This window comes from Trichosurus vulpecula, chromosome 1, assembly GCF_011100635.1.
Source record: "Trichosurus vulpecula isolate mTriVul1 chromosome 1, mTriVul1.pri, whole genome shotgun sequence".
In the NCBI taxonomy this organism is placed as follows: domain Eukaryota; kingdom Metazoa; phylum Chordata; class Mammalia; order Diprotodontia; family Phalangeridae; genus Trichosurus; species Trichosurus vulpecula.
Window position 1 is genome coordinate 32,984,227 of NC_050573.1, and position 13,743 is coordinate 32,997,969.

Consider the following 13,743-nt stretch of genomic DNA (forward strand, 5'->3'; position numbering starts at 1 on the left):
CCACAGAAACAACTAGGCGGCCAATTACACAGCACAGAAATGAAGCTGTAAGACTCAAAAGAAGCATTTTAAAGCAGCAAATATGCAAATCTAGTTGGGAGACCTTAAATTTTTTGGAAGATCAGCGAATGTCTTGGGAAGACAAAAAAAAAAAAGCGACCAGTACAGGGACTTCCATGAGCTGTAGCTTCCATTTTGTCCCCCACACCACAGCCCCAAGGGGTGGTTGTCATACTATAGACCAACACCAGTTCAGGAGGATTCCTTCCAAATCAAGTCGTTTCTGTACACACATATGGAACCTAATTTAACAGAACAGATGAAAAATGCTTGTTCTCTGATTCTTGTACTTTTTCCACTTGTGAGGTTAAACTGACATCTGTCGGTGATGCTGCTGAATAACTGGCCAAGCATGCTCCTACAGGGAGCGGCTCTTTATTCCTATAAGACACATCGACTCTCATGTGCCACCCTCTAAACACTATTCTCTCTATGACAATCACTGAATTAGGGTACAAAGGCATATTCTAGAAACTCCTACCCCAGATGAAGGCTCCTTGGCTTGAAGCTGCTACAACCAACAAACCTCTGGAGATAGTTGCTGGCTTTTGTAAACCTGCAAAGCAGGAGAATCGACCACACAGGGTCTACACAAGACCTCTGCCCCCAGCCTCCCCTGCTAAAATGTGGAGCACAAGCCCATGGCACTATGATTCTCTGGGGCCTCGTTGCACTAACCTTTCCGAGGTAGGATCTGCACAGTTCAGCGGGTATTTGAGCTCGATAACATCACCGTTCTTTTCTTTCAACTGTCCATGATGCTCCATATAATACTGCACTAACTCAGCCAGTGTGGCAAACTTCTCCCCGCCATACAGGTCATAATAGTCACCAGTGTTCTGAATCTTGATGTGAGTGACAGCACCATTCCGCCTACAATTGGGAAACACAGATGAGGAAAGGGCAAGATGAGAGTTATTCTTTACAGTGAGTCATCTGCAGAACTTCTTATGTTATCTTTCCTTAAATCAGATAGCTGCAGAATTGGAAGAGACCTTAAAAGCCACCCAGTCCAGCCCCTATCGGAACTGTCTTTCACCAAAAGTGTCAGAAATAAAGCCCAGAGCCACAATTCACACATATTCAATTATATAATCTAGGTGGATCTTAACCTGATAATATTAGTACAACTTACAGTTTATATAATAGTAAGTCATTATGCTTTTAAAAATCCTCCACCAAAGTCCCGTTTTAATGCTCTCTCATGCTAGGGTCACGGCAACAAAGTACCAGGGGCAGTAGGTTCTACCAATGAGGAATAGATTTGAGTATGGACCACAGTGTTGTCACTTGGGCCATATGGCATAGCACTGGGATATGCAAGCTTTGTGGGCCAAAGCCAGACCACCTCCTATTTTTGTCCAGCCCCTGAGCTAAGAATGGTTGTAAGGCCAGATGTGGCCCTCAGGCTATGGCTAGGTGACCCCTGCTTGATACAGTGGCTAGGGCACTGGGCTTTGAGTCAGGGAGATTTCCACTCCATTCCCACCTTAGACACTTAGTACCCAGGGGGCCCTGCAGAAGTCACAACCTTCCTGGGCCTTCTAAGGACCCTTCCAGCTCTAAATCTGTGATCCTGTGATAAAAGGATCACCACCACACAAGTGGACTTTTTTCCCTTCAATTTTTTAAAATACAATTGTATTTTAATTGCAGGCCCACATTGTCTCCCCCCTCGGCCTTCCAGCCTTTTTTCAATCTCATCAGTGAAGGTCTTCCATCCACATGGAGCTGTGGACCACAACCCTTAGGTGCCTTTCCACCCTGGGAGATTCTTGTCTATGTTTCTCCACATATCCCAGAATCTCAAAGCTGAAAGTGATGAAAGTGATCCCCAAGACTGCCTGGTCCAGCTCAGGCCACAGCAGAATACACCCCCCTCTCAAGGACTCACTCAATCTGACAGAAACCCTTTTCTGGTTCCCGGGACCTAGCACCAAGCTGGACACTCAGAGTCCTCCCTCACTATACATGCAGACCCTGACAAGGCCTCTTCAGCCACTCTCCTACCTACAGTATTATTAGTCATACTTAGAGGACTATTGTTAGCCTGTTTAGTGACTAAGGCCTAGCCAAGGCATGATAATCTATCACGGCTCCACTCAAATCAGAATCCAATTTAATAACTTTAATATTAAATCCTAGACTTTCAGAATTTTACTTAAAGAACAAAGAAAGGTCTAAGTAAATTCTTCCTTGGCTGAATCAAAGTTCTGACCATTCTAATTTTTCAGGATGAATACCTTCAGAAAAGATTAGGTCAACAAAATTAGGCTAGAGTAAAAAATGAAATCCTTACCAAATTCTTCAGGCTTCTCCAAAAGAGTCATAAAGCCTTGTTAGAAGTCTTGAGGATAAGCCAATAATATTTGTGAAAGTTTCTATTATTCATAATAGCATAAAGGAGGTAAAGGCCAACTTTAATTCTCAAGAAATAATCTCTAAAAAAAAACCTCTTGGGCAAGAATACATCTTTCCACCAAATATCTTTCACTTACTTTTGACTCTTTTTAAAAATAAACATCAACAAATAAGCTAACAGTAGAATGAGCATTCAGTTCAGCCCTTGGGATCCTCCCAGGGAGGAGGCATCAACCACAACTAATTTTCCACTCAAAACTTCATCACTTCAAGGCTCTGAGATTTCATGGATGGAGACACTGACACACATCCCAACCCCTCTACAACTTGGAAGGTCAGATTACATGACATGACAGAAAAGGAAAATGACAATTGCTAAAAGGGGGTGTGAAAAACTGGGATACTCATGCACTCTTAGTGGAATTGTAAACCAGTCCAATCATTCTGGAGAAAAATTTGGAACTATTCCCTAAGGGTTATAAAACTGCATACCCTTTGACCCAACCACCCCACTACTAGGTCTGCACCTCAAAGAGATCAAAGAAAAAGGAAAAGGACCTCTCTGTACAAAAATATTTATAGCAGCTCTTTTTGTAGTGGCAAAGATTTGGAAATGGAGGGATGTCCATCAATTGAGGAATGGATAAACAAGTTGTGGTACACGATTGTGATGGAGTACTATTGTGTTATAAGAAATGACAAGCAGGATGGTTTTAGAAAAACCTGGGAAGACTTATATGAACTAATGCAAAGTGAAATGCGAAAAATTAGGGAAACACTGTACCATTAACAGCAACACTAGGTATTCTGATCAAGAAAATGATCCGAAACAATTCCAAAGGACCCATGATAAAAAATGCCATCCACCTTGAGAGGGAAAACTGATGAACCCTGAGCAAAGATTGAAGAAAACTTTTTGAACTCTATTTTTCTTGGGTTTGGAGGTGTTTTCTTTTATAACATGGCTAATATGGAAATATATTTTGTATGACTTCACATGTCTAACTGATATCATACTGCCTTCTCAGGAGGTGAGGGAGAGGCAAGAGAGAATTCGGAACTCAAAATTTTTAAAAATGAATGCTTTAAAAAAATTTTTTACATATAATTGGGAGATTTTTAATGAAAAAAATAAAAATTCATTTTAAAAAATAGTTGCTGTGATCAAAAAGATTCATCTCCCTGCAGCCAAACTGACAAAGAAGCTCTCCAAGCTTAACGGGGCTGGTCCTTAGATAAGAGACACACTGGACATCACCATGACCACAGTCAAAGCTTTTCTAGATTGCTAGGAGATCAGATGCCTCTGACCTAGGATCACCTTTCAGAACCCAAGGTCACCTCCACACTCTGATGAAACAGTGTAAGTTTCTATTTAAATAAAACATAATTAAGTTTCAGTGGAAATAGAAAAACTACAATAACAGATGCAGCTCGGTGGCTCAGTGGATAGAGTGCTGGCCCACAGGAAAACCTGAGTTCAAATCTGGCCTCAGACACTTACTAATTGTGTGACCTTGGGCAAGCTACTTAAACTCAGTTTGCCTCAGTTTCCTCATCTGTAAAATGGGTACACTAATAGCACCTACCTCTCGGAGTTGTTATTAGGATAAAATGTGCTATTATTTGTAAAGTGACAAGCACAGTGCCTGGCACACGTAAGTGCTACGTAAACGCTAGCTATTATTGTCCTCATCTTCATCCTCAGTAAGATTATTATTAAATAAACCAGGTTCCAACAAGGCTAGGACCAAGAACTCACTTACAGAACTTTAATTCATTATTGGTTTCCTTTGTGTCCCCAGAGCTTAGCAGTCACTTGCACAGAAGACATTTACTGACTTAAATTGCTTCTAGTTTTTGCCAAGAAGTGGCATCTCAGTGGGGGAGGGGGAGAAGAAGAATAACTGGAGAAGTACTCCGACCTTTCTGTCAAATGTGGGAGGACCTACCTAACAGAGACAGGCAGAGAAGCTTCCAAAATATTTTAGTTAATACTGAAGTCAGAAAATTGTTGAGGCCTGATCTCACTACTGCCCAAGACTCCATAACCATTTCCTAGCAAAGTTCTCTCTTCTGACGTGCATTATCATAAAGAGCTCTGGAGTGGAAGGATCTCGGTGAAATCCTGGCTCTGTTGCTTGTTACCTGTACAACCCTGGATGAACCTCTCCACTTCCATGGGTAAAAGGAGAGTGTCAGATTAGATGGCCCCTGAGGTCCTTCCCAGATACAGATCTCCATTCAACTTACCTAACAGAAAGTGTGAAGTCCCCTGGATTACTCTTACTGGGCCTGGCCAAGAAGCTGCCATCAACGCCTCGTGTCAGCAGTAAATTTTCTGCCTCCACTCCAGTGATATTTGGGTGAAACCATCTTAGGGAGGAAAAAGAAAGGGGATTTTAGACCATATTTCCCAGAGAGTATAAATGACTGGCAAATCACTGACCAAAACATAAACAAAGAAATCTACCATGAAAATGCATTACCTCTTGAATATAGATCCATTAGAGTCAGAAACTTTCAGCAAGAGAACTTCCTTCACAGATACCACAAAGGCGAATGGAAAGAGAAATCTATGGCATAGCAAGTAGGTCCGACTTATGCAGGCCTTAATTGACAGAAGCGGCAATAGTATAGAAGGATCTAATTTCAAATCCTCCCTCATACAGTTACTAGCTGGATGATCCTGGATCACTTGAGTCATGTAACCTTTCTCTGCCTCAGTTTCCTCTTCTGTAAAATGGGACTAACAGCAGCACATAGTTCAGAAGGTTGTTGTGAGGATCCAATGACAACATATAAAGTGCTTTGTGAACATTTAAACCGCTATGTATGTACTAGCTATTATTATGATTAATTCAATTCGATGCCTTGAATTACATTCAATGATAAACTGATAAGTGTCTGTCACAATATTCAACGTAAAAGAGATGTGTAATAAAGCTAACTCAAGAAGCTGTTTTGTTATGAACTGAGTGAACTCTTAAGGGATTTCTCAACCAACATTATCCCAATTCAAGTGTAATACAACAGCCGAGGTGCTCAGAGCCTTGATCACCTCTATATGATATCCATTAAGGACAGAGAAAGCATAATTCCTCAGACTGAAATATTTCTGAGCATCCATAAGGCCCCAAATGTGAGTAAAATCCCTTTTCCGATAAGGCCAACTACAACCCAACCGTACCAACTCCTCTTGTGACTTTCATCCATGACTTCCCATAAACCGTGCCCTGAGAAGCCACCCACACACGGAAAACTTCTCTAGGTCTGTTACCATTATATGGGTACCAGTATCACACCCAGGCTGTCCATAATCTTCCTATATGACTAATCCAACTCCTTTTACTAATTATATACTTTCTGTAGCTTGTCTTTAATGCCACTTCTTAAAGGAAAGCCATTTGGGAGAAATGAACTGAGACCAGCATCTTGGACCTTAAACAATGAGCTCAAAATGAACATGCAACCTGAATATTAAAGGGCGCATCATACCAATATTTAAAGACAGCAGGGATCCAGAACCTTTTACAACTATAGCTAGAGAGAGAACTCAACCCAGCAATGGCTAGGGGGATCACAAAAGATAAAATAGATAATTTCAATGACATGAAATGTATAGACTTTACATGAAAAAAATCAATGTAGCTGGCTTAATAAGGGAAACTGCTAACTGAGGAAAAAAATCCTTCCATCAAATATAAGTGGCTAACATCAAAGATGATGTAGGAAATTAACATAAAAATATAAGATAAAGAGCCATCCCCCAATGGATGAGTGGTCAAAGAATAAAAAATTCTTAGAAGAAGAATGGTAAACTACTACCCATCTGAAAGATTGTTCCAAATCACTACTAAGAAAAAAGCAAATCAAAACAATTCTAAGTTTTACTTCACACCCCACCAACTGGCAATGATGAAAAAAATGGAAGTAATCAACATCAGAGGAGCTGTAGGAAGCAAGGCACACTTACTCACACACTGTGTGACGAGTTATAAGTTGGTCAAAAGTAATGTGGAATTGTGTTCAAAAAGTGACTCAAATCTCCATCCTCTTTGATCCTTAGATCCCACTGCTAGGCATTTATTCTCAGGAGGTCAAAGATACAAAGAAAGATCTCATATACATCAAAATATTCCCAGCTCTACTTTTTACGGTCATGAAGAACTGTGAGGAAAGCAGATAGCCACTGACCCAGGAAGAGCTAAACAAACTAGGGAATAGTAAAAGAAAATTCAGAGAAGCCTCGGAAGACTTATATGAATTGATACAGAGTAAAATAAGAAGAACCAAGGAAACAATATACAAAATTGACTATAATATTGTAACCAGAAGGAACAATAAAACTGAACGTTACATAATCATAATGCCCAAGTTGGGCTCCAAAGAAGAGTTCAGGAAATACAACTGCTTCCCTTCATTGCAGGAGTAGAAAACTATGGGTTGGGGATACCATATATACTGTCAGAACTGGTCAGTATATTAGTTAATTTTGCTAAACTGTTTTTTTCTCCCTCTTTTTATTACTTTGTTACCAGGATTGGCTCAAGAGATTAGAGAGGGGAAAGAGAACCAGAATCGAATGTGATGTTTAAAAAAAAAGACACCCAGTAAAAAGAAAAGTAGGTTGAGGGCAGATTGTAAAATGAAAGATTTGAAAAACGGTCTCTCGGATCTTAAAAAAAAAAACCCTCGACTTGAGAAACAGGACAGGAAGAGGCTGACAGCCAGCACCAGAAACCCCCACGAGGAATCCTCAGGAGCACTCAGATGCCAAGGCCCGTGTTCCCTATCCCTACCTTAGCAGCAGGTGGTTTTCATCTGGGTACCCTCAGGCCAGGATCAGTACTACCAGAAGAGCTGACCCAGGCCCCCAAACACCTGCTACTACTGGACCCAAGAGCTATTACTAGACCTCTCCAAATTGTCCTGGCCCCTCTAGCACAAAATCCTCAGCAAGCAGCCCAATGATTATTTTGCAAAGAAAAGATTTGACAAAAACTGCTAACAAAACAGGCCTCGATGGAAAAGTCTGAAAAGGCAAAGGAAGTACAGCAAGAAGATGCAAAATGTTTCCTCAGAAGAGGAACCAAGTAAAAGCTAAAATGATGGCCAACTAACTGAATGTCATCAAGAATTCCCAAAAGGGCTTCTCAGACACACTGGGCTTCCCGGAGGCAGAAGAAAAGGTCACTCTCACAGGACATGCAGGAACTAAAGCACAGAAGATGAAGGGCCTAATGGCAAACAGAATTATAAAAACTAGAAATTAAGTTTTGGGGGGGACGAAGAAACAGTTCAAATGGAACACTCTCAAGACCTACAAATGATGCAGTCAGAACAATTCACAGCAGGGGCCCCGAAAAGAGGGGGGAGTGAAAAATGTTTATTAAGAGCCCTGGAAAACAAGTAATTGAGAAATGAAGAAAAAGGCCTGCTAAGGCCACTCTGATACAAAGGACCAGGAATACATAGAGGAAACAGAAGGAAAAAAAACCTTTCACTTGTCCTCTTCACCTTAAGCCTCACCCTGTATCTCTCTTCCCTTTCTTCCACAGTAAAAAAAAGTAGTCTACGCTCTTCTACAAACACAGTCTACACATACTTCCTCTCTTGTCTCTCACTTCCCAACCCCTTCCAATCTGGGTGTTCCAACAGCACTCAACAGAAACTCCGCTCCAAGGTTACTAGTAATTTCTTAATTACTAACTCCTGAGAATTTTCCTGGGTCCTCATCCTTGGCCTCTCGGAAGTAACTGACACCACTGGCCAAACCATCTTCCTGGATACTGTCCCCTCTTTAGATGTTCAGGACACAGCTCTCTTGAAACCCTGGTTCCTCTCCTGCTCCTTGCTGGGTTATCATCCATACTGTGCCCTCTAGTCATGAGGGTCCACAAGCCTTTGTCCTAGGACCTCTTTCCTCTCTCTCTATGCTCTGTCAGTCATTTTGCCACAGGTGCCATAGTTCAATTACGATGTCTATGCAGATTACTTCCAAATCTGCACATCCAAACTTAATGTCTCTCTGAGCCTCAATCCCCAACTGCCAACTGCCTAGCAGACAGCTCCAACTACATAGCCCATAGGTATTTCAAACTGCAGTTCTATTCAAAACAAAACTTATTATCTTTCTCCTACATCCCACCCTTCTCCATTTCTGTAGATGACACTTCTGTAGATCCTTCTAATGACCCAAGTTCAAAAGCAGTCACCCCCTATACTATACTATCCTTCAACCTCCAAGTCCTAGGAGTTGTCAAGTCTTATCAATTCAATCTCTACAATATTTCTTGCATCCATCCTCTTCTCTCCCCTCCTAAGGCCTCGTTCAGGCCCAGATATTACAAGTGCCTCCTAATTATCTCCTGCTTCTTCATCTCTCCCCTACCCAATCCATCCTCCAAACAGCTGCCAAACTGATATGCCTTGAGTACAGATCCAACCATGGCAGTCCCCTGCTCAGGAAGCTGGCAAAATGCTAATTCCTCTGCCGGTCACTTACCAGTCCTTCACCATCTGGCTTTATGCTCTCTTTTCAGACTGATCCTATACTACTCCCCCTTCTACATTCTAGATTCCAGCCACACAGGCCAATACCCTGTTTCCCCTGCCACAGCATTCCACTTCCCACACCAAGACCTTTACCTAGGCCGTGCCCCAGGACTCTTCATACATATCTCTCAGAATCCTGAGCTCCCTTCAAAGATCATCTGAAGGGCCATCTCCTCCTATAAGAGGCATTTCCTGATTCCCCTTATTGTTAATGCCTCCCCCGCCCCAAAATTATATCTATTTTGTACTTATTTTGTATTGCCTTACCTATTTACATGCTGTTCCCCTCTGGCACTAGGTATTTTATATTTATTTTATATTGTCTTAACTATTTACATGTTGTTCCCCTCTGGTACAAGGTAAGCTCCTTAAGAACACGGATTACACATTACTAACAAAGCCCAACAGCAAGAGATAGAAAGAGAAATTCCATTTAAAGTTACTGTAGACACTATAAAATATTTGGGAGTCTGCCTGCCAAGACAAACCCAGGGCCTATGTGAACATAATTATGAAACACTTCTCACACAAATACAATCAGATCTAAATAAATGGAAAAACATCAGTTGCTCATGGTTAGGCCAAGCTAATATGAGAAAAATGACAATTTTACCTAAATTAATTTACTCATTCAGTGCCATACCAACTGAACTACCAAAAAATTATTTTACAGAGGTGGATAAAATAATAACAAAATTCATCTGGAAGAACAAGAGGTCCAGAATATCTAGGGAATTAATGAAAAGAAATGCTAGGGAAGGTGGCCTAGCCATACCAGATATTAAACTGTACTATAAAGCAGCAGTCATCAAAACTTCTTGGTACTGGCTAAGAAGCAGAGTCTTGGATCAGTGGAATAGGTTAGGCACACAAGATGCAGTAGTCAACGACTACAGCAATCTACTCTTTGATAAACCCAAAGAATCCAGCTTCTGGGCTAAGAATTCACTATTTCACAAAAACTGCTGGGAAAATTGGGAAATGGTAGGGCAGAAACTGGGCATAGACCAATATCTTACACCATATACCAAAATAAAGTCAAAATGGGTTCATGATTTAGAAATAAAGGCTGATACTATAAGCAATTTGGCAGAGCAAGGAATAGTTTACCTGTCAGATTTATGGGAAAGGGAAGAATTCATGACCCAACAAGAGACAGAGGGCATTACAAAATGCAAAATGGATAATTTTGATTATGTTAAATTGAAAAGTTCTTGTATAAACAAAGCCAATGCGACAAAGATTAGGAGGGAAGTAGAAAATTGGGAGAAAATCTTTATAACTAGTGTCTTTGATAAAGGCCTCATCTCTAAAATATACAGGGAACTGAGCCAAATTTATAGGAATACAAGTCATTTCCCAATCGAGAAATGGTCAAAGGATAAACAGGCAGTTTTCAGAGGAAAAAATTAAAGATATCTATAGGCATATGAAAATATGCTCTAAATCACTATTGATTAGAGAAATGCAAATCAAAACAACTCTTAGGTACCACATCTCTCCTGTCAGATTGGCTAACATGATAAAACAGGAAAATGATAAATGCTGGAATGGACGTGGGAAAATTGGAACACTGTTACACTGTTGGTGGCATTGTGAACTGATTCAGCCATTCTGGAGAGCAATTTGCAACTATGCCCAAAGGGCTATAAAAACATTCATAATGTTTGACCCAGCAATACCACTTCTAGGGCTGTACCCCAAAGAGATCACACAAACGGGAAAGAGACCCGTATGTACAAAAATATTTATAGTGGCTCTTTTTGTGATAGCAAAGAATTGGAAATCAAGGGAATGCCCATCAATTGGGGAATGGCTAAACAAGTCGTGGTATATGACTGTAATGGAATACTATTGTGCTATAAGAAATGGGGATGATATGGACTTCATAACAACCTGGAAAAACCTACGTAATATAATGCTGAGTGAGCGGAGCAGAACCAGGAGAACATTATATACAACCACAGATATATTAATTCTATGATGACTAACCTTGATGGACTTCGCTCTTCTCAGCAATACAAGGTTTAAAGACACCTCCAAAGGACTCATGATGGAGAGAGCTATCTACATCCAGGGAAAGAACTATGGAGTCTGAATGCAGATTGAGGCAAACTATTTGCTCTCCCTTTTTTTTTCTTTTGTTTTTTTTTTCTCTGTTTTTTTGGGGGGGGGTTTGTTTCTTCTTTCTCATGATTCATTCCATTGGTCATAATTCTTCTTTACAACCTGACTATTGTGTAAATAAGTTTAATGCAAAGTTATATGTAGAAGATATATTGTTTTCCATGCCGTCTTGGGGGGGGGGACGACGGGAAATCTGGAAATCAAAATCATGCAGAACTGAGTATTATAAACTAAAAACATAAAGTCTTTAAAAAAAAAAAAGAGCAGGGACTGTTTGGGTTTTTACTTTGTTAAAAAAAATCCCCAGCCCTAGTGCCTGGCACACAAGCAGGTGCTTAATAAGTGCTCACTGACTGAACCACTACATTCCAAATCTGCCATTCTCCAAATGATTCCCACTTCTGTATGTTTGCTCACTATTCCCCTACCTCCCTGCTCCTCCCACATAACTCCATTCTTCCCTAAGCCTATTTCTTCATCTGTAAAATGTGGGCAAAAATACACTACATTCTTCAGAGGGTTATTGTGAGGAAAGTGTTTTGTAAACTATAAAGCTCTACCATTTTGTAAACCATAATTCATTGTTACGATTATCCCAAAAAATTCAAGTTAAAACAGATTTCTTAAGCACCTACTGTGGATAACTAACAAGGCTGTGCTAGTTATCAGAAATCAAGGTTGTGTGAGTAAAAGGAAAGAGACAGATAGAAAAGATACTATGGAGGTGAGTGGACTTCAACAAGGCTCAGGTCAAGTCTCACATGTTCTCCATGAAAACTTCCCTCACCTTCCCTCACCAGCCCAGCACATGATGATCTCCTTTCACCCCCAGCCCCTGTAAAGCATACTGGGTACAGAACCCAAATGGCCCCACAAACACACACACACACACACACACCCTATTCGTATCTTCTTAAATGTCTCCCCAACTAAACTGTAAACTCCATTAGGGCAAGGACCACACTTTATGTTTTATTATGTCCTGCACAGTATTTTACACAGGGTGGGCACTCAATAAATACTTAGTGGTTGACTACAGCACAGAGACAATATTAATAACCACTAGATATCCCCGAACCCAGGTCTGAGGGATTATGCTCCAAGTAAAACAGACACTCAGTTCAGGACTAGAATTCAACTTTTAATAACCATTAAAAATGGCACAACAATTCTCTAGAGTATTATTTCCAGGTGGCAGTCAGCTGAGTTCAAACCTTGTCACACCTCAGCTTTTCCAAGTCCCCCACAAGGCATCTGGGGCAGAAGAGAAACCAGTGCTTGTTGTCCCCAGTTAGAGCTCCTTCAATGAGGCCACTCACACTCAAAAGACCAAGAAAATAAAGCCCTTTTCTTTAGAGGCAGACAATTCACTTTTGCCCATAAGACCAACAAGGGGCCAGCACCACACTGCCAGTGGCATTGTGCCAGACCCTTCTACTCCATTACTGCCATTCAGTACCATCCACAGCCTGGACCCTGTTCAAGGAGAGAATGAGCTCCAAGGCCCAGGCAAACAGCCAGGGTTCAACCTGGAGGGAGGAGTTTGCTCTACCCAGCATTTATTCATTGCTTTACAGACCAGCAGGACAAGTCTCCCACAAAAATCAATGTAAGAAAAAAGAAAACATTACTGAAAGATAAATAAAAGTAATCTAATAGGAAATAACCTTCCATATGTCCCACTTGTCCTGTGCAGCTTTGTGAAGTAGAGGATAGGTCACAGAACTAGGAATGAAGGTACTTTTGGAGAAGCTGCCAATTACAATGGGAAGAAGACTCTGCTCAGAATCAGAAAATCTGGGGTCAAGTCCTGGCTAGCCACCTCCCCGTTTAGCCATGTGCTCATGCTATGGTGTACTGCCTGAAACATAATAGGTGCTTATTAAGTGTTTACTGATCGGTAGACTGATTGACTGGGGAGAATTTACCTCAATTCTACCATAGTTTCCATCCAAGTCTCTCATACCATTTTTGTCGACAGATTTGGAGGAGACAAGAATCCAGTCAGATGGATTCCAACATGACTGATGGCCAGACTCAAAGGGCAGTTTTTAATGGTTCAAAGTCAACATGCCAGGAGGTCTCTAGTGGAGTAGCCAAGTGATCTGTATGAATTTAGCTGGCCCTGGGCTGCTTACCACTTTTGCCAATGTCTCAGACAAAAACTTAGATGGCATGCTCATCAAATTTTCAGATGACACCAAGATGGGAGGGATAATTAACACAGTAAATTAAAAAGTCAAGATGCAAAAGGATCCTGGAAAGGCTGACAGCACTGGGCTAAATCTAGTAAGATGAAATTCAATAGAGATAAATGTAGTCTTATATGAGCACACACACACACACAAAAAAAACCTCAACTTCACCACGATAAGATTAGAGGGGAATGGACAGAGTCTGAACCAAGTGTAAGTTCACCGAGTCAGCTGTGTTAAGGTGCTAAAGCCATCTTGGGCTACTCTAAGAGGGGCAGAGCCTCCAGGAAGAAGGAAGCACTTGTCCCAGTATACACTGCCTTTAGCAGGCCTCATCTGGACCACTGTGTTTATCCTGGGTGCCATGGTTTAAAAGGGCTATTGGTAAGCTGGAGGGTGCCCAGAGCAGGGCAACCAGGATGGCCAAAGGTCAAGCTCTGTC

General features: G+C 41.1%; 1 protein-coding gene across 2 annotated transcripts in view; it reads right to left on the reverse strand.

The window, feature by feature from the left end:
* PTPN11 (protein tyrosine phosphatase non-receptor type 11) overlaps positions 1 to 13,743 on the reverse strand; it is a 73,567-nt gene that overhangs the window by 44,179 nt on the left and 15,645 nt on the right. For both annotated transcript variants that reach the window (XM_036752763.1, XM_036752757.1), the window contains exons 2-3: positions 4,675 to 4,797; positions 739 to 933 (exon numbers count right to left, since the gene is read on the reverse strand). In XM_036752763.1, the coding sequence (XP_036608658.1) occupies positions 739 to 933; positions 4,675 to 4,797 (318 nt within the window). The remainder of the gene's footprint in view (positions 1 to 738; positions 934 to 4,674; positions 4,798 to 13,743) is intronic.